The sequence below is a fragment of the Pituophis catenifer genome, unplaced genomic scaffold (genome assembly GCF_029215685.1).
Source record: "Pituophis catenifer annectens isolate HBS135680 unplaced genomic scaffold, rPitCat1.0.hap2 SCAF_4, whole genome shotgun sequence".
NCBI classification, from domain to species: Eukaryota; Metazoa; Chordata; class Lepidosauria; order Squamata; family Colubridae; genus Pituophis; species Pituophis catenifer.
In genome coordinates this window covers 106,664,537-106,686,103 of record NW_027256884.1, presented here as the reverse complement: position 1 = coordinate 106,686,103, position 21,567 = coordinate 106,664,537, and the positions used below count along the sequence as shown (strand labels likewise).

Below are 21,567 nucleotides of genomic sequence, written 5' to 3'. Positions count from 1 at the left end.
ATTAATCTATATAATCAAAATAGGAATCACATGGAAAAACTGTTCATAATGTAATATTCACATGATTAATATTGAGTTATAACTACTGGGAAAAAATAAAGCAGTATTCTAAAGGAAAGATTTGTCAATGGCCGTTTGTTAAACTAGTTGTAGTGTCAGTCCTTTGCTTGTATATGTCTTGAATGTAAATACAAGAAAAGGATAGTTGTAAATCCATTATCTTATTACAGCATGCTGATAGAAATTCCAGAGTTTTAAGGATATAGGCATTATTAAAGAGATGATCCTGCACCAGCCCATAAGTTTGATTCAATACTGCTGTTAGAAATGTTTCCCTATTTAGAGCTAGTTGACCAATTGAACAAGTCCTATGCTTACTCGTATAATACAAAGCAAAGCAATGTTTCTCTAAGAATCTTATATGATTCTATTCAGAGTTTTATAAACAAGAGCTTAGGGTATACAGCTGCTTGTTCTAAATTTAAACATCTGCCTTTGTATCACTATGTGTTTAGCTTATAAATTAATGGCATTGATTCTGTCCTAAACACCATAGTTTGGGAAAATCCTGGGGACACCTGAAATTTTTCTACCAGAAATCTTGGATTCAGCTGGTCCAATGCAATTCAGCATTTTCTGGGACTTATTCTTATCTCAAAATAATTTTATCAGGAAATTCATGAAGTAGATTTAAGTAAACAAAATCATACTCCCAGTACCTGGAATATTCAGTGATTTAAAGAAAAAAAGTTTTACTCTCACTTTCTAGTTTGCCTAAGAATCACATAAGGAGTCTATTGCTTTAGCAATAGTGTTGTACCTTATGATTCTTGATGAGCGTATCTTTTCTTTTATGTACATTGAGAGCCTACGCACCAAGACAAATTCCTTGTGTGGCCAATCACACTTGGCCAATAAAAAATTATATTCTATTCTATTCTTTAGCACCCTCATTTTATGATCCTTCCTAGCTCTGATCTCCATTAATATAATGTCACCAGATACTAAGGTCATAATCTGCATGTAAGTTCCTTTTCTGCATTTCACTTATCTGTGAGGGAACGTTTTTTTTTAAATTTATATTTTATTCAGTTGGTTCATTAATATTCAAGTCCAAAGTAAATTGTGAAGTAGAACATCTTTATTACAGATCAAAATAATCAATTGTCAATGATAACACCTAAAATGCACATGTTCACATTTTTTCCTGAAATTTTAGATATACATTTTAAGGGTTCTTCAATTGTATGTTTTTCTAGGCATGTCAATGTATTATTCTCAAGTAAGAAAAGCTGTAGACAACATACTGCGGCATCTTGATAAAGAAGTTGGGCGGTGCATGATGCTCACAAATATACAAATGTTAAACAAAGAACCTGAAGATATGATCACGTAAGTCTTAAAATGATAATTGATATTGAACTGAATTTATTTAATTCTTTTTTTAAAAAAAAGCAAAACCTTATCTTTATAGGTAGACTTCTGGGAATTGTGATCCACACATCTTCAAGCTGCCAAAGTTGAGAAACATTGACAATAAATTCCAGAATTGTAGTTAATCATAGCCTTTCTTTATAATCCTTTAAAAACAGTAGTGGAGTTAGCATCTCCTTTGTGATTCTGCAAAATTACTTTTTTTCATCATAGCTCTGATTTTGCACAAGATCTTACTTGAGTTTTGAGACAAATTTGATCTTAGCAATAGAATAGTACTACAATGCTTTTGCTAGACTGGATTGATTTATAAATAATTACTGCCATTTTTGGGGAGAATGATTAATAAGATAAATGTTTATCATTTTACTATTGTTTATGTCAGGGTGTCAAACTGGCAGCCCGTGGGCTGGATGCATCATGCGCAGGCTATGCCCACCCCAGCTCCACAAAAGGGAAAAAACATAATGAAACTTCACGTGATGGCAATGTGATGCCACAAGTTTAATACCCGTGTTTATATATATTTCTTTCCACTGTCTGGTATTAAAAAGTGATTAATCAATTTCATATTCTTTTCAGAGGCGAAAGAAAACCAAAAATTGACCTTTTCAGGACTTGTGTTGCTGCTATTCCACGACTCCTTCCTGATGGGATGTCTAAATTAGAACTAATTGACTTGCTATCAAGGTAAATTGTGTACATATTAAAGAATTTTTAGAATTAAAAATGACATTGCTGATCAATTTGTGAAGCCATAATAGGATTCTGTAGCTTCTTGGAAGGAGCATTGAAACATGTTTTGGGTGCATGTAGGAACTGCTGGCAATTCCATAAATCACTTTTTTTTTTATCTCACTGTAACTGTTGAAGCCAACCATAGCTTCCTGAGAAAAGGTACAGCTGTTCTAAGGCAGTGGTTCTCAACCTTCCTAATGCCGTGACCCTTTAATACAGTTCCTCATGTTGTGGTGACCCCCAACCAGGGGTGGGTTCTAAATTTTTTTACTACCGGTTCTGTGGGCGTGGCTTATTTTGTGGGCGTGGCTTGGAGGTCATGTGACTGGGTGGGCATGGCTAGCTGGTCATGTGACCGGGTGGCCATGGCTATGTGTATAGGGACTACTCAGAGGGCTGAAAAAAAGTCATTTCTGACAGATCCTCGCACTTTTGACTGGTCCTCACACTTATGACCATCCTCACATTTATGCCCGTGCAGCATTCTTAACAACCATGTCACTCATTTCACAACTGCTTCTTTTCACCATGGTGATAAGATAGGGCAAAAAACGTAAAATGTGAGGATAGTCATAAATTCAAGATCTGGTCAAAAGTGCGAGGACCAGTCAAAAATTTATTATTTATTTTATTTATTTATTAATTTTATTTCTATACCGCCCTTCTCCCGGAGGACTCAGGGCGGTGTACAGTCTGATTAAAAGCACAAAGACAGACAGAATTTAAAATAAATTAAAATTATTAAATGATAGGCTCAATTTAAAACTACCTTTTTCAGCCCTCTGATAGTCCATGTGCACAAAAGGACTACCCAGAGGGCTGAAAAAAGTGATTTCTGACAGGTCCTCGCACTTTTGACCAGTCTTCGCACTTATGACTGGTCATCATTTATGCCCATTGTAGCATTCTTAACAACCGTGTCACTCATTTCACAATTGTTTCTCTTCACCATGGTGACAAGATAGGGCAAAAACGTAAAATGTGAGGACAGTCGTAAGTTCGAGGACTGGTCAAAAGTGCGAGGACCAGTCAGAAATAACTTTTTCAGCCCTCTGAGTAGTCCATATGCATAAAAGGATACAGCAATAGAGAGGGATGAAGGAAGGGAAGGGAAATTAGAGTAGGAGTGAGGGTAAGAGAGGGAGGAAGAGAGGAGGAGAAGGAGAAAGGAAGAGGAAGTAGGGAGGAGAAGAAGAGGGGGAGGAAGAGAAAGTAAGAAGGAAAGAAAAGAGAGAGGTGGTAGATTTGAGGAGAAAGATTGCTGTACAATAAAAAAGATGAAAGGGAAGAAAGCCAACCCCAAACAAATATAAAGATATTAAGATAAAGAATGAATTGTTTATTCTTTAAAGAATAAAAGAGAATAAATATGAATAAATAACAATAATTAGAAACACACATACAAACATACAATGTATTTTCTTTGAACAGTATTTGGCTGGTTCACAAATTTAAACAATGTTTAGTCATTTCAATTAAATTTACAATTTCTATATTTCCTTTTTGCCATATTTATTCCTCATCTATTTTTCTAAAAAACCAATATTACTCTTCATCCTCATCTCTAATCTTAATCAAATTCAATTTTTCCCTTCTATTCTATATTATACCCCTTCCCATTGTCATCTATTTTTATATCCATCCTCACATTGGTTAATTATGTAATATTACAGTTGTTTAATATAAATTCAACATTTTAATATAAATCAATTAGTTATATAACTACCTTTTTTGTATATTAATATGAACATGAATATTCCAATTATTTCCATGCAATCCAATTTCTTACAAATCAGTTAATTATATTTACCAATAATAATAAACCAAATAATTTCCCCCATATATTCCTCCAAACCACAACTTAACCATTTCTGCTTTCAACACAATATACAGTTAATAGTATCTCAATTATTACAATTCCCTGGTTAAATAGAGCTTTTTTTCTTTTGTGTTTTAAAATCTTGAACTCTCCACTTTTTCCCTAAATTTCCCATTGTTTGCACCTACCTTTTTTGGTGAGGAAAAAGAAAAGAAATCTGCCTGCCTAATGTTCCAATGTTGTAGCAACAGCAAAGCCAACAGCCTTTACTTTCAGTTTCATTTTTCAGCATAGCTAGGGGGAAAAAAAATTGCTCCAGCACTCTTTGCAAACAAGCAGCAGAGCCCTTAGCAAAACAGCTGAGAGCAAATCAGCTGAGAGTTGGGAGCCGATCTAATCAAGGGCTAATTAGCCTATGCTGAAGCTCCGTGGGCAAATAAAATTACAAAAAAACACCGAACCATTTGTTAAATTGCTGGCTCGCCCGCCCCTCGCCCACCACTATTTATTGGCAATAAATAGTGGTGCGGAGGGGCGGGGCAAGGGGTGGGGCGGAACCGGCAGAATCCCACCAGTGGCTATAGGGCGGCCCTTTGAAGCCCCGCGGCAAGAATTTAAACAGTTTTTTTTCCTCTAGCCATCAGCTGGGACTCAGGAGGCAGCAACAGTTTGGGAGTGGGCGGGGTAAGCGAACAGCCGGCGATCCAACAGAGCAGAGAGTGAGGGTGAGTGAAGGCGTGGGGGGGCAAGAGAGGGCTTTGGCGACCCCTGTGAAATGGCCGTTCGACCCCCAAAGGGGTCGCGACCCCCAGGTTGAGAACCGCTGTTCTAAGGGATTATGAAGAGTGAGCAATCAGCTTAGGCTTCTGTGTGAAAATAACAAAACACACACAAAAAAATTGTCTTCCATTTTTTTTAATTTATCTTTACTGATTAACAAATCTCACACTCAAGCATAATGTTTCTAATGTTATGTTAGAAGCATAACAATAATCAGTTTAAATCTGAGATTTTAATATTACTCAATGTACGTGGCTTGCGGTAGCCAACCAAATTACTGCTAAATTTAAAACATAGAATTGAACCCATCAAGCAGACTTCAAGCATCTACCCACTTAAATTTGCCAGTTTAAGGTTCAGATCACCCTCATATCTACCTGTATCACCATTCCCTGTATTTCTTGTTTGTCTGGGGCTTGGAAAGTAATAATTGCAAATAATGTCAACAAACTAGCAGGCCCCAGGATTGATGGTGTGTTGATTTGCCTTCATTTTGCAGGTTAGCTGAAATGCATACCTATTTATTGCTATTATTGTATACGCTTTGAATAACTTCAGTATGTGGGTTTTTAAAACATTGTTAGATTAAGATGTTTGCTTAAGAATAAACTGTGTTCATGTCAAACATTGTGATGTTGACCTCCTAATATCCTTCTTCATATTTCAAAAATCAGCATTTTAATACAGATTTTATAGTGCTAGTCACAGTTAAATATTAAACACCCTATGTATAGTATCTGCACCTTTTGAAATTCCTCAGAAAGGTACATATGCAACACTCAGAATGACAAAATGGGTGTCATGATACGAGTGCCACCCTAGGCGTTCTTGCATGTGATTCAAGTACAAAAATGGATGTCAGTATGTATGTGCCATAATTTGCCACTCCTTTGTATTCAAACAGCTGAAGAAAATTCTAAGGCATGTGTCAAATGTCAAATCGGTTACTCCAGTTCATTCCAAATTCTTATTGTGATATTACATTACACAACTACAGGACAAGAAACAAACACTATTATTTTTTAAGATATTCTTGCTGGAATAAACTTGAATTATGAACCAGATAACAAATATTATCATTATTGCTTATATACACACTACCAACCATTGCTATTCTGAGTTTCTCTTTCTAACTCATTTAGTTTGAATAAAATAAAGCTAGTATGCAAATTCAGTTTTTTTATTAGTCTTCTTTCAGTATCTGTCTTCACGTGCATCTTCTCCCAGAATTGGGGAGCTCTGGTTTGTTTCTATTTCATAAGGGTCAAATGTCTTGCAGTTGTATCTCTGTATTCAGACGCTCGGTGATAGTTTTGATGTATGACATTATAAAAAGAGTACTAGGAATGAGCTGGTAGAGTCAGTATCCAATTTCATTTCAATTAAATTAAATTACCAGAGGAAAGAATAGTGAATACTCTAAAATAAACTGCATATTGTTATATAAAGTTTTATAAAGTTAGTAAGGCATTTTTAAAGAAATGAAGGACATTATCCTTGTTATGTTTGGAGCTAGAAGCAAAATATTTCCTGGTTTTTCAATCTATAGTATTGTAATCTCCTAATGCAGAGCAGGTCATTTAGTACTTTCCAGATATCCTGAATTTTAACTCTTACTAACTCTGATCATCAGAATGGCCAAAAATCAAGGAACTGTATGAATTAGAATAGAAAGCATATGTCAGGCATCATTTTGTCTATATTTAAAAGTTGAAACAAGTATTAAAAATACCACTTTGCACGTTGGTCTACTATTCTTTTCATACCAGAGATTAGGGGAAAAAATTATAGCTTAGATAGCTTAGATATCTCTTGAAAATTAAAGTTTCAAAATTAATCAGAACTTAGTTGTAATAAACTGTAAGAAATTGAGCAAATATTAATACTTTTAAAATCAGCTTTGAATGGTAGCTTTCTTGAAAGCCTGCTTGTTATGAAGATGAATTGGTATTTATCTATATAGATAGCTTGGTAATTTTGTTGAAATCAGAATATTAAGAATGTTGTTTGTGTCTTGAGCTTTACTGCTTTATTTTGAAAATAAATATATCTATCATCTATTTTAACTAAACTTGAATTAAAACAAGATTAAATGTCAGATGTAAATGCCTTATTCTATAATGTGTAAATAATATATGAACGGGGTATCAGGGGTTAACTTATTCTTCACTTCTTAATGTATTCATGATTCACCACTCCCACATCTAGCTCCACCCATTGTATATATAAGGAGCTGTTTGCCCCCATTTACTTGCTTCTACCTATAAATATTCAGTGAATATAGAATGCCTATTGTAAATAAAAGGAGATATATTTAAACCTTTAACTCTTACTAAATTTATTGAGTCTGATCCTGAAAAATATTGCAACAAGCTGGTAGCAGAGGATGGTTAATTGACTCAATAAAAATTAAAAATGTCTAAGAAAGATAGGCCCAACACCAGGGCATACAGCAAAGAAATAGAAACAGAACAAGAAATAATCAACGAATCCACAAATGCGATTTCGAGAGAATCTGAAGAATACACCACTGAAGACGAAGAAATAATAGATGAAAATGATGATGAGAAGGAAATCGAAATAGAGAATAACGAACTCAGGTCAGAAATATTAAAACTATTGAAAAGCCAGAAGAATGATGAAAGCCTCATCGCGAACCTCCAAGATATGCTGAAGAACAGCGGAGCAGCGAGAGAGAAGCACATCACTAATGAAAAATCAAAAGACACCAAAATAGTGAGTGATATGACTACAGAAAATATTGTTGTGAAGAAGAAAACCGGTGATCCCGCGCGAAATTTTGAATGGCAGCCATCTTGGTTTCAACAGACCTCCAGGGTGAGCGAAGCAGAGCCAATCAGAAAGCTCAATTCAAAATTTCTGGCGCGAAAAACATCAGACAACGAAAATGAAAAAGAAGACTCTAACACCTCTGAAGAATCAGAATCGGAAAGTGAAGAGGATTCAACAAACAATCAAATAAAATCAGCAATGAAAACGCTTTTTGCTGCCTTTGGACCAAAACTAAAAATAACAAAAAAACTAACGAAGAAGCGAGCGGGCAAGCCAATGCCTCAAGACCTGCCCGCTCCCATTCTGACTACGAGAGCGACGACGCCCGAACCCAGAGGGCCCTGCCGATACCGCCCCACGCCACAGACCGAAGCAAGCACCAACGCCGTCAAAGGAAGAAGAAGAGCAGCCGCCATCGTCAAGACTCCCAAAATCGAGCCAGAGACCAATTCGTCTGAGGAGGAGCAGAACGAGCGAGCCGCAACGAGGAGAACCTCTCACGACGACTCCGTGGAAGAAATGAACAACGCGCATGCGCAAGACTACACAGACGGTCCGGGAAGACATGAACTGGCGAGGAGACCGTGCAGGCTCGTTGCGAGCATCCCCACGCCGTTTTGTAACTTTCTGCATTTGCGAGACCACGGACTACCTCAGGTTGTAAGTAATGGACCTAATAATGTCGGAAATTTACCCAGTGACTTCCCAAAGCTAAGGGTAGATGGCATTAATTTGCAAGAATGGTATCAGCAGCTCCAGGTTGTCTTTATGAAGGAAAACTTACTGTTTTTTATCACTAGTCCCCCAAAAAGACCTTGGACTCTAAAAATAGACTGCTTACACCATAGAGCATTTTTCTTATTAATATCTAGCGTGTCTCCTGCAATGTATCATAGCATTAAGCAAAATATGACTGTGTCAGAAATTATTCAATGCATGTTCAATTTGTTTTACAGTGACAGTGTAGCTACCACCACAAGGATGTCTAAAGATTTCTTTTCATCTAGGATAAAACCAGGGGTTTCCATAAGTGAGCATTTAATATCTTTAAACAAAATAAGAGCTGAGCTGCATTTAAGGGGGGAGGTGATTTCAGATCAAACAATGAAAAGTGTTATTATCAACTCACTTGATCCATCATGGGACAATTATATGTCACATTTAGACACAATCAATCTAGGATACTTATCCATAGAAAGTCTATCCAATAAATTAATAGCAGAAGACAATTCAAGAAGGAATCGTTCTAACAATCACATAGAACACAAAACATATAGGAAAGTAGCTTTCCAAGAAAAATATAATGAAACATTTAAATGTCATAACTGTGGATCCAGGGAACACAATAGAAGGGATTGCCCCAAAATTTCAAAAGAAAGACATAGGTCAGAATATAGAAACAAATACAATTATAGACAGTCTTCCATGGATAGACATAGATACAGAAGCCCACCAAATTACAAGGACAATAGAGGGGGCAGAGATAATTCAAAGGATAGAAAATCTGGTTCATTGAATGGATTAAATAAACAAGACAACACTAACACACAGCAGAATGAAAATAGTAATTGGCTTATTGATTCTGGAGCAACTAATCACACCACTAATAACAAAGATATATTGTCTTCATTTGTAGAAGATAAATTTGTAATAAAAGTAGCTAACCAAGAAAAGGTTCAAGTATTAGGCAGAGGGAATGTAATACTGCCAGGTCTAGGAAAAATAGAGGGGGTATTGCTAATACCTGAAATACCTCATAACATACTAAGTGCCATAAAACTAAGTGGAGATTCTGATATTAACATAGTTTTTTCTAAAGGAAAGGTGACTTTAGAGAAAAATAAGATAGATATAGGCACTGTAATAATTAAAGGAGGCCTACCTTATCTGATAACAAAGGAAAAATGGTTACACAACATTGATTCAAATGTGGAAGATTGTATTGAAGTAGATGATGAAAACATTAGCAACAGTGACAATGATGAATGTAAAATATCTCATGATCACAAAGATGTACACAATGAAAAAAAACCAAAAATAGGTAAGCCAATTCATGATGAGTGTGCTCACATCTTACATAGGAAGTTAGGACATGCCAGTTTTCCTGTAGTACAAAAAATGACTGAACACGCAGAAGGTGTCAAAATAAAAAATTGTGAAAACTATTTGGAATGCTCAGTATGTAAATCTACAAAACTAAAGACTAGCCCCAGACCAAGAAAATCCACCAGATCAACCAACCAAATTTTTGATTTAGTACACATGGACTTAGTTGGTCCACTAACTCCATCAATCACTTATAGAAAACGTTACTTCTTAACCATAGTAGACGATTATAGCCGTTATGGATTTGTCTATACATTAAAACACAAAGACGAAACCTTCCAAAAATTTAAAGAATTTTATAAACGCATAGAAACACAACACAATATCAGAATAAAACAAATTATGACAGATAGGGGATGTGAATTCATGTCTAAAGAATTCTCCCAATGGTTAAAGGACAGAGGAATGCTACATTACACGTCTAGTCCATTTTCTGCGTTCCAGAACGGGATTGTAGAGAGGAAGAACTCAACATTACAAACCATGATTAGATGCACATTGGAAGATGCTGGCTTAAGCAAACAATTCTGGTCAGAAGCCTTACATTATTCCAATTACACACAGAATAGAACCTGGTCCAGCATTGTAAATAAAACACCATATGAAGTAATGTATAATAGAAAACCAAAATTGGCACACATGCACATATTTGGGGTCACTGCAGACGTACACATACCTAAGCAACTGAGAAGAAAGGGAGAAAACGTGTCCAGAAGACTCAGATTTATGGGATATGAGACAGGTACTAAAGGGTACAGATTCATTGATAGTAATAACAAATTTATAGTCTCCAGAACAGCTGTATTCCATGAACAAGCCAACTGGTCTAAAATACATCTTAATGAAATATTTCCAAGTGACAACAAAGATACAAAATCTCAAGAGAAAGGGACCATAGAAAAGCAAAACATCAACAAATATAAAAACAAAACCAAAACATGGACAAATAGCCAACACAAAATAAAGACAGACACACTAACTAAAAAGGAAGCAAGATATTTGCATGATAACAATAGTAAACCTGAAAAAACAATTAGAAACACCAGAAATCAGATGCCAAATAAATATAAAGACTATATAATGCATATGGATGATGAATCAAAGACACCTAATACATATGAGGAAGTGTTAAAACTCCCTCGTGAAGAAAAAGAAAAATGGGAATTAGCAATGAAAAAAGAAATGGAAAGCTTACAAGGACTAAATGTATTTACACCTGCAATCGCACCAAAGGATAAAACAATTATTGGTACCAGGTGGATATATAAAATTAAGAACTTAGAGGGAGGCAATACCCTATACAAAGCTAGACTAGTTGCACAAGGTTATGCACAGAAATATCCGGAGGATTACACTGACACGTATTCCCCCACAGTAAGAACCGAGAGTGTCAAAACAGCTCTAGTGGTAGCATCAGCACTTAATCTCGATGTATTCCAATATGACATACAGACAGCGTACCTACACGCAAAACTAGATAAGGAAATATATGTAAGAGCACCCCACAGTCAATACACAAACAGAAATGAGACTTGGTTGTTAAACAAGAGTTTATACGGGTTAAAACAATCTGGTAAACGATGGTATGATTGCTTAGTAAAAGTACTTAAAACCATGGACTTCAATGCCACCACTGCTGATAACTGTTTTTTCGTTAAAAAGGGTGATGATTACATGGAATTTGTATTGATCTATGTGGATGACATTTTATACATAGGAAAACATAAAGAGAGAAGAGAAACCTTTGTAACTAAGCTAAATGAACATTTCTCATTGAAATCTTTAGGCAAAGTAAACAAATATCTTGATGTTCAAATTAATAAAACAAAAAGAGGATTCAAACTTACTCAGAGAGATAAGATCATAGAGCTTTTAAATAAATGCAATCTAAGTAATGCCAAACCTTGTGATACTCCTATGCAAACTGACTTTCTAAGAAATACTGATGAATCATCCCCTGAATTCAAAGATAACACATTTTATAGATCAGTCATAGGTTCACTTCTTTATATATCTAATTGGACAAGACCAGATATCGCTTTACCCCTCAATTTATTATCCAGACATGTCAGCAAGCCAACAATGTACCACTGGGAAGCTGTTAAAAGAATATTAAGATATCTGAAAAGTACACTAGACTTTTGTTTAATGTTGGAACCTAACGATAATAAAGAACCAAAGCTTACATGTTATGCAGATGCAGACTGGGCTGGAGACACATCATGTAGAAAAAGTACATCTGGTTATATATTCCTCTTAAATGACTGTCCAGTTTACTGGTACACTGGTAAACAAGAATTAGTGGCCACTTCAACGACAGAAGCAGAATATGTTTGTTTATCTAAAGCTGCAAATAACCTTGTATGGTTTAATGATTTGATTTCAGATGTTTGGAAAAAACCTGCTTTACCTTTTATTATGCATGAAGATAATAAAGCAGCTATTGAAATATCCAGATCTGACGCCATTGGACAAAGGTCCAGACACATAGATATAAAATTTAAACATGTGAGACAATTATCTCAGGATGGATTTATTAAAGCTGTGCATTGTGAAACTTCAGAACAATTAGCTGACATATTGACAAAGCCTTTACCTGCCAAGCAGCATAAATACTTAACTTCTAAATTGTATGTTTTGTACTGCCCTGAATCTGAATGTAATTGGTGTTGTGTAACGAATCGGCATTTAGAGGGGGATTTGTCAGATGTAAATGCCTTATTCTATAATGTGTAAATAATATATGAACGGGGTATCAGGGGTTAACTTATTCTTCACTTCTTAATGTATTCATGATTCACCACTCCCACATCTAGCTCCACCCATTGTATATATAAGGAGCTGTTTGCCCCCATTTACTTGCTTCTACCTATAAATATTCAGTGAATATAGAATGCCTATTGTAAATAAAAGGAGATATATTTAAACCTTTAACTCTTACTAAATTTATTGAGTCTGATCCTGAAAAATATTGCAACATTAAATTTATGATACTATTTGCATTGCATTTTACTTCAAAATTAAATACTTTATGATAAGTTATTTCAAGAAAAGTTTAACATATAAACTTACTCAAATCTCCTTAGAAACAAATTCCATTATATGTTGTTATTAGAGATACTAAACTATGTTGACTGAGAATAAATTTATAACAATAATGGTTTGTAGATCTAAATGAGTAGCTATTACAAAGAAAATGGGATTATTTTTGCTATAGAAGTTGCCCATAATTTTCATTTCACTTTTTTTCCTTTTTTTTTTTCTCATAGGCTTTCTATACATATGGATGATGAACTTCGGCACATTTCTCAAAATTCTCTTCAGGGACTACTAGTTGATTTTGTCGATTGGAGAGAGGATGTTCTTTTTGGTTTCACAAATTTTTTGTTGCGTGAAGTGAATGATGTGCATAATAGCCTCCTGGACACATCGTTAAAATTATTATTACAGTTGCTAACACAATGGAAGCTTACAATACACACTTCTGGGAAGACCAGTGAACAGACAAAAGTCAGATCTTCAGAGGTAAGATTCTAAAAGCAAAGATAACACTGCCTTCTTAACATGTTCCTTCACTTTATGGAATTGGAGTACCCATTCTAAATTTGGCAGACCTGTTTTTTCAGCAAGTATAAAATATGCTCAAGTCCTAGTAACAGCTAAAGAAAACAGAAAAATACTCAGTATCATATATATCTAACATGGGAGGAAATACCTATTCCACACATATTTTATTACTGTACTATGATACACACACGAAGAACTACATAATATTTATATTTAATAATTATATATTTTAATATAATTAAATATAATTGAGGAACCTGATGCTTCCCAGGCATTGTTCATCATAGTTAACTACAAAGGCCTTTATTGTGTATCAGTAGAACAAGAAAGGGCCTACAATGAAAGAAGAGCATTTTCTTGGAATTTCTATGTGTTTAAATAATGTTACCACAAATAAGCTTAAGAGTGGGAAAAACAGAAAAATGTTTTATAAAAAGATTATAAAGAAATGTTTTATAAATAGATTATAAACTAGTACCCTGAAAGGACCTTGTTTTCTTCCAGTTAATTCCTTCTGCAATTATATATATTTGTTCCAACCCTGCTTTGTTCAACCAACAGAGAACGGTAACAAGACTAGGTGTTTTCAGAGGAGGTTTCTTACTGAGTCTTTGCATTTCTTATTGTTTGGATTTTGCTTTTCAGATCTGTCCCACTGTGATAGGTTATGCTACATATCCTGAAATTGTTTTAATTAGATAGCATCTCCATAAAAGTATAATTATTTTGCAGAAGAAGAATTAGCCAGATTAGATGAAATGCATGATTTGGCCATTTATGTAATGCAAAATTGTATTAAATTTTCAAAATTATGGATGATGAGATTTGAATATTGATTTCCCATACTTATAGACCTGCTTTAAAAATGTCTGGCATGGAAATTGAGCTTCTCTTTTTGTCCTAATTGTAATTTTAAATAGTAGTAGGAAGCAAATATCAATTTTTTTTGTTGTAAAAATCCAATTATGGCTGAAATCAAATGTCAGACAGTTAATGTTACGTATACATACTGTGCACCACAGGGTAATCAAATCAAAATCTTTATTACAGCCATAGACCAGCATAACACAGGGTAATGCTTTGAAGAATAAGAATGAAAAGTAGTTATTATTTCAGTGAACAGCAAAACATACAAGTCAATGCCTTTTTGTTTCTATTTCAAATTTTACAGTTCAAATTATATATTTTTCTATATTAGAACAGTCTAAAGACTAAAACTTGAAATATACTTGGGTGAGTTAATAAATGCTTTATATTGCAGCTGATAGCAAATGGATCCAGTCAAAGGACCCAAACTGAGCGAAGTTCTTATTCAAATGTACTGCATGCTGTTGAAGGTTTTGCACTGGTATTACTCTGCAGTTTCCAAGTTGCCACACGTAAATTGGCAGTTTTGATTCTCAGAGAGGTCCGTGCTTTATTTCATGCACTAGGACAAGCAGAGGTATGGCTTTCTTGACTGTATCATGACTTTGATTTTCCCCAACAATGAAATTTCGCTTTATCAGTTTGGACTGAGGTTTAGTGCAAGTTTACTTAAAAATTAATCCCTACCAAGATCAATAACCAATACATTTTGCTTTTAGGTTCCTCTAGTTTTCATCACTGTTGTGGATGTGAGAGTTAGTGAGTGCCAAATCAGCTATGACAGCAAAAGATATGTGATTTATATTTAGAGTTCTAAAAATATAAACTCTGGCTATAGAAAGTTCAGATTAGGACCACATGGCAGAGGCAATAAGGTTAGTTATTTCTATATGCATTACATTTCTGATCAAGATTAATTTCTTAAAAGCTGCTATTTAACCCCAGCAGTGAAAATGTGCAGGTATCATATGGATATCAATTCTATGGGGTATCTGATATTGCATTTTAAGTTAGTTTAATTTTACTCATTTAATTTATGGTTAAAGATGAAAACATATTGAAACAGAGAACAGTAAATCTATTATAAACACCAAGAAATTTCCCAAACTGCTTACATTAAAGTATTGAGGTTTCCAAAATGAGTGCCTGATAATAAGAATAATAGCAATAAATATTACAAATTTTCCAGAAATATCTATCAGTTAAGAGTAGCTTCTTGCAGCTTCTGAGCTACAAGAAAATGAGTTAGGACAGGGGTGTCAAAGTCGATTTCATTGAGGGCAACATCAGGGTTGTGTTTGACCTTGGGGGGGCTGGAGTGTGTGTGGCCAGGGTGGGCGTGGCCAGCTTGATTCCACTTGTGTCGGGGGGCACCTGTGGTGACCCAAGCGCTCTACCAGCGAAAACAGGCTCGCAAGCTCCGTTTTCAGCTGGAGTGTGCAGCCCTTTGCCAGTGAAAATAGAGATCAGGAAGGGCCGTGCACGGCAATATACAAGAGGGGCTGTTTTTGTTTCTTTCTATAAATTGGAGCAGAATTTGTTTTTGCAGACATGTTATTAAAGCTACCTTTGAACAGTGAAAATACCAAAACTATACTGCAGGCTTTGAAATAGATTTTATTCCCTACATGAGAAGGCCTTTTTCAATCTTAATAAGGGACTACACAAGTTTAAGGTGATTTGCTCACTCTTAAAATCATTTTTCCTGCTTCTCATTGTCTATTTTACCCAGCTAATATTTTTTTCAGGCCCAGAAAAAATAGTGTAATATTGATTATTGAACTGAGTTGGTTTTGGGAAGGAGCATTGCTATTAAGACATATTAAGACCAAGTCACCAACTGCCCCTTCCTGATATGAGATGTTGTAAAAATATTTCTTCATACATTGCAGTTAATATTTTTATAAGGTATGACATCAGGAAAAACCAGGTGGCAGTGCGGTCTTAATACAGTAGAGCAGTGTTTCTCAACCTTTGTAATTTAAAATACTGAGAGTTCAATCTCCGCTGACTAAGGAATCGTAAGAGTTGAACTCAACCTATTCTAAACTTCTAAAGGTTCTAAAGTTGAGAAACATTGGAATAAAGGTTATTAAAACCTATTTGTCAACTATAAGATCATGGACATTGAATTCCTAGTTTGTAACCCTACATTACAAGAGCCATGGTGGCGCAGTGCTTAGAATGCAGTACTGCAGGCTACTTCTGCTGACTGCTGGTTGCCTGCAATTTGACAGTTTGAATCATACCAGGCTCAAGGTTGATTCATCCTTCCATCCTTCCAAGGTCGGTAAAATGAGGACCCAAATTGTTGGGGGCAATATGCTGACTCTGTAAATTGCTTAGAGTGGGATGTAAAGCACTGTGTAGCGGTATATAAATCTAAGTGCTATTGCTATTACTGTATTTTTCGGAGTATAAGATGCACCTTTCCCCCACCCCCCAAAAGAGGCTGAAAATTTGGATGCATCTTATACTCTGAATGTAGCTTTTTCAAAGCTTTTTTCAGCCCTAACGAGGCGCTAACAAGGCACTACCTAGTGAAGCGATCTTCCCAGCTTTGCCTGCTCCCTCAACTCTCCGCTGTGCTTTAACAAGGCGCTAGCGAGTGAAGCAATCTCCATGCTTTGCTCCGACTCTCAGCTGTTCTTTACAAGCTTTTTTTCAGCCCTAACTAGGTGCTAGCCAAGTGAAGCGATCTCTCCATGCTTTGCCTGCTTTTCTCATTGCTGCTTCCTCTCAGCTGTGCCTTAGAAGCTGGTTTTTATCCCCACGCGGGATAAAAAACTAGCAAGCTAATGTGCTGAAGCTGACCAGAATAAGGACGCTAGCCAGATGAATACCTAGTAGGCAGATTTTTTTTTTTCCTATTTTCCTCCCCAAAAACTAAGCTGTGTCTTATACTATGCTGCGTCTTATACTCCGAAAAATATGGTAATTGTTAAAGAAGGCTCAAAATATTCTAGCTTCATGCCATTGGGATGTCTTAGCAAAAAGTAATCTACTTTTTCAGACCATTAGATTATATTGACTTCAATATAGAATCTGGTTAGATTATATTGACTTCACATAGAATCTGGTAAACACAGAATGTCACATTGCTATGATTATGGTATTAATTGGTGCCACATTTATATAACTGTTGAAACTTATAAAAGGGAGTATTTTAACAGATTTGATTAAGACGTCATCAAATACACGAGATTTAGTATGTAATTACTGGGTATGGTATCTCTTTTATTTTTATCACTTGCAGAAACATGAATAAAATTCAACAAACAAGGTAGGGCAGTTTATTTCTTTTCTTCCCAGCATTACTGGAATAGCTGGAATTCATAAGGAAAAGCTTCAGTTTCTGTCAAAAGAATGTTTTCTTAAATATTCTAGCTACTGATAATGTAATTCCAAATGCTTGGGAAAGTAGAGATAAACTTCACTACCACATTCTTTCTAGAGAATACATGCATAAGTGTAAATATGTGCTTGCTAAAACTGTCAATAAAGTGATAGTGTTTTGCCCTAAAATAAGTGTTTACTTACTTTTGATAAATTTGATAATTCTTATTAATATAACTTGAGTCACTTTTTTCTGTAAGAGATTAAGATTATTCATCTTTTACCTTACAAAATGCTCTCCCCATCAGAGGGGGGGAGGGAGTGTGTGTGGGGGAGAGAGAGAGAGAGAGAGATCATTTCCAGACATGCAATTAATTATTGCTACTTTCATGTGTACAGGATGATGATAGACCTATGATTGATGTTATGGACCAGCTAAGTTCTTCTATTCTAGAAAGTTTTATTCATGTGGCTGTTTCTGACTCAGTAAGTAATTTCTCATCATTAACAATATATACATGCCAAATAAACATTGTAGCCTGCAATTATTGTTTTATAGATTTTTCCATTTTTAGCAGAAAATCAAAAATCTAATAGCAATTTTAACTACAGGTTGTCCTTGATTTACAATCAGTTGCACCCCCACCTTGCAATCACTGATCACATTTTGAGCTCTTGGCATCTGGCTTGCAATTATGACCAGTTGCTTTGGCTCTTAGTCACATGACTATGATGGGACTTTTTGCTGTACTTTCTGGCAAAAAAAACCCCCATTGGGCATGTTTAACAGCACTTAACAGCAAAGATGATTTGCTAAGACCATTAAAAAATTTATAAAATCAAATCTAGTCATATGGTTCCTTGATTTATGACCAAAATTTATGACCAAAATTCCAGGCTCCATTGTGGTTGTAAGTCAAGAATTATTTGCGTCAACCCATCCAGAGATTTCCATAGAACCAGGTTCAGCTCCATTATCTACTAGGTCTATCCTGCTAATTTAATGCACTTCATCTTCCATAAGAACAGACTGTCTGCTTATTGGATTAATATAAATGCACAGAGCTTGAGTAAGTTAACCAAATAAATGAACTAAGAAACCAATTCCTCAAGTGGATTTTGATGAAGACAAACTGTTCTGTATCTGAATGCTGAAGAAACAACTGCAATAAACAGAACATTTGGTTATTTAAAATAAGAGATATGTAAATAAATCAGGAACGGAATACTGAATCAGCAAAATGTATTGTCAGTTGTATATATGTTAGAGAATCCATCCCAGTAGAGAAGAGCCTTGTCATCAGACATGAGGCCTGGATATCTAGCAGAGCTTTGTACCAAAGAAAATATGAAAAGTAGATGATTTTCTGAGATATCGTTCTTTTCATTTCTTTTCACAGACAACGTTGCCACTAACACATAATGTGGATTTGCAATGGCTGGTAGAATGGAATGCAGTACTTGTTAATAGCCATTATGATGTAAAAAGCCCTTCCCATGTCTGGATATTTGCACAGTCGGTCAAAGATCCTTGGGTTCTCTGTCTTTTCAGTTTTCTTAGGCAAGAGAACTTACCGAAGCATTGTCCTACAGCTCTTAGCTATGCTTGGCCTTATGCGTTTACAAGGCTACAGCTAGTGATGCCTTTGGTTGATCCAAAGTAAGTTCTGTTAACGTTACCTATTAATATTATCTGTTTTCAAGCTTACGTTTATTTATTTTTGAACCACCTCAGAGAAGTTACGTTGTTAGATATGTTTGATTACTTTTTAATGAATAAATCTAACTGTTCAAGGATATATGAGAATTATATATTTGTAAACAATAATTATATTTTAAGGCTTCTGCGTGGTCTATTTAAAGTATTTCAGCTGGACTTCAAGCACTTTTTAAAAAAATATTCTTTGTCTCCCCTGGTCTCTAAATCTCTTGGTTTTACCTGTGGGTGAATTTTATTATTAGCATGTCATAGATCGAGTAACAAATTTAAAATTAACAATTTAAAAAACCAAATTGAAGAAAGCTCTGTTGCTGTACCCACTATTAGGTACATTGGAAAGTATCTTTTATAGATCAGGTCTATATGAAATGCTAAGTCAAGTTATTTGTTTTGTGTTATGCTTAGTGTGATATCACTCATTCAGTAAAGTGTGGCTCAATGATATAAGGCTAGTTACTGAGTTAGACCATCGCTTTATCTTGTTTACTATTAACCTGCTGTTACTCTCTAAGATTTTAGAATGAAATATCTAGTTTGCTGTTGATTCAATTTCTTAACTGAATTTCATTTTATAACTGGGTTGAACTCAAAGTCTTAATTTCTTTCTCTTTTTCCTCATCATATTGGTATTGTAAAAACTATAGAACAAAATTATATTTAATATTTGAATTTGAAAAATGTTTATTTTAAACCATATTTCTAGTAGTCCTGTGAATGCAAAGAAAACAAGTACACCCAGCACTGGGGATCATTATGTAACTTTGTGGAGAAACTATCTGATTCTCTGCTTTGGAGTAGCTAAACCCAGCATTATGAGTCCTGGACATCTGCGTGTTTCTACACCAGAGATCATGGCTACTACGCCTGATGGTACCATTAGTTATGATAATAAGGTAATTACATATTTCAGCAGAAGAATTTATAATGTGACTAAAATGTTTATAGTTATTATACAGATATGTTTATAGTTATTATACAGGTTTGCACAATGTCCCGAAACTGTTCGTATATATAATATGCTGTTTCCTGTAGATTTTAAAGAGGTGTTGCAGTATATGCACAAAGCAAATTTGTAACTACTAATCTGTTGTTAGGATATAATTTTGGAAAAGAGGAATTGAAGAAGATATCTTGCCACTTGGAGTTAGCAATATTGGCCTCAGCAGGACATACTGTAGTTTTACTTTTATTTTATTAAATTTAGAAAGCCACCCATCTCCCAAAGGATGTCTGGACAAGATCACTCATTAGAGTATATTTAAAAATATATTTGTGGCTCAACAAACAGCCTAACCCCATGTTTAGGAGCAAAGTTGGATTTTCAAAGATTTGGGGAATCCTTGTAGGATGGGAATCAAAAGTCACTTCTGTCATCCAGATCATTTTTTTCTTCAAACCAAATAGCCCCAAATTATGTTTTTTTTTTTACACTATGGAAGTATGGGTATCATAAAATGTATATTGATTGATCTTTAGCTCATTATTAATGGATAAGATTCAAGTAACCATGTTAGTATTTCCTTTTTGAGTGATAATTCTTTTGCTACTACCTTCATGGTATGAGCAAAAACTGCCATAAAATTTTAAAATATTATTAGTTTTGTGTTGTAGCTAGAAGCTCACTATTCCAATAGCATTACCAACTATATTGTACCAATATGGACACATTTTTCATTCTGGAAGCACATTCACAAATATAAATGTAGAGGGTTTCTCATGTTTATTTCTATTGTTTCTGCACTAAAATGTTTGGGAAGTGCTATGCTATGGGAAGAAAGATTGTAACAGATCTGAATGGACTCCTCCAGAAAAGTTAACCTATCTTCTGCAGTCTCACAATTGTCCCCCAGCAGTAAGGCACTGTTAATACTACAATCCTTTTTAAGCACCTTCAAATGTTTTTGCCCAGAGTCTCATTATTTCCTTGGCCAATTTATTGTTTTTATCTAGTTAGTTTTAGTATTCTGTTTTAGTCCATTGTTACCAGCTCAAGATTGGGGCAAGGTATAAAAGTTGGAAAACAAAGAATGAATGATCTGGTCTTTCCCTCTGGTTTGACTTAGTGCTTTGTAAGCCATTCTGTTGGCAGGAGAGAAGTATGAAAATATAATTCCATTTGCTTTTAGGATTATATTTTCCGCCAATTACATTTTTGACTCTGAAATGCACCAGCCTCAGATGCTTGACCTTTGGGTAAAAGGCAGGCTTTCTTTTTCAGAATTAGCAATGAGGTCAAGTGAAAGATAATGAAAGAGATAAATCTCTTGATAATCATTTCTGAAACAATGATTGGGGTTTTGGAATGTCTCTATTGTTATATTGGGGTAAAGAACTTTAAATGTCCCCAGCTGTGCAGGCCTTTCTGTTAGATGTTCTTGTTTTGCAACCAACTCACACAATGTTTATT

General features: G+C 35.1%; 1 protein-coding gene across 1 annotated transcript in view; it reads left to right on the top strand.

Moving 5' to 3' along the window:
* FRY (FRY microtubule binding protein) overlaps positions 1-21,567 on the top strand; it is a 152,954-nt gene that overhangs the window by 67,741 nt on the left and 63,646 nt on the right. The window contains exons 16-22 of the mRNA XM_070942813.1: positions 1,260-1,392; positions 2,017-2,124; positions 12,940-13,195; positions 14,499-14,681; positions 17,840-17,926; positions 18,841-19,100; positions 19,864-20,053. Coding sequence (XP_070798914.1) covers positions 1,260-1,392; positions 2,017-2,124; positions 12,940-13,195; positions 14,499-14,681; positions 17,840-17,926; positions 18,841-19,100; positions 19,864-20,053 — 1,217 coding nt within the window. The remainder of the gene's footprint in view (positions 1-1,259; positions 1,393-2,016; positions 2,125-12,939; positions 13,196-14,498; positions 14,682-17,839; positions 17,927-18,840; positions 19,101-19,863; positions 20,054-21,567) is intronic.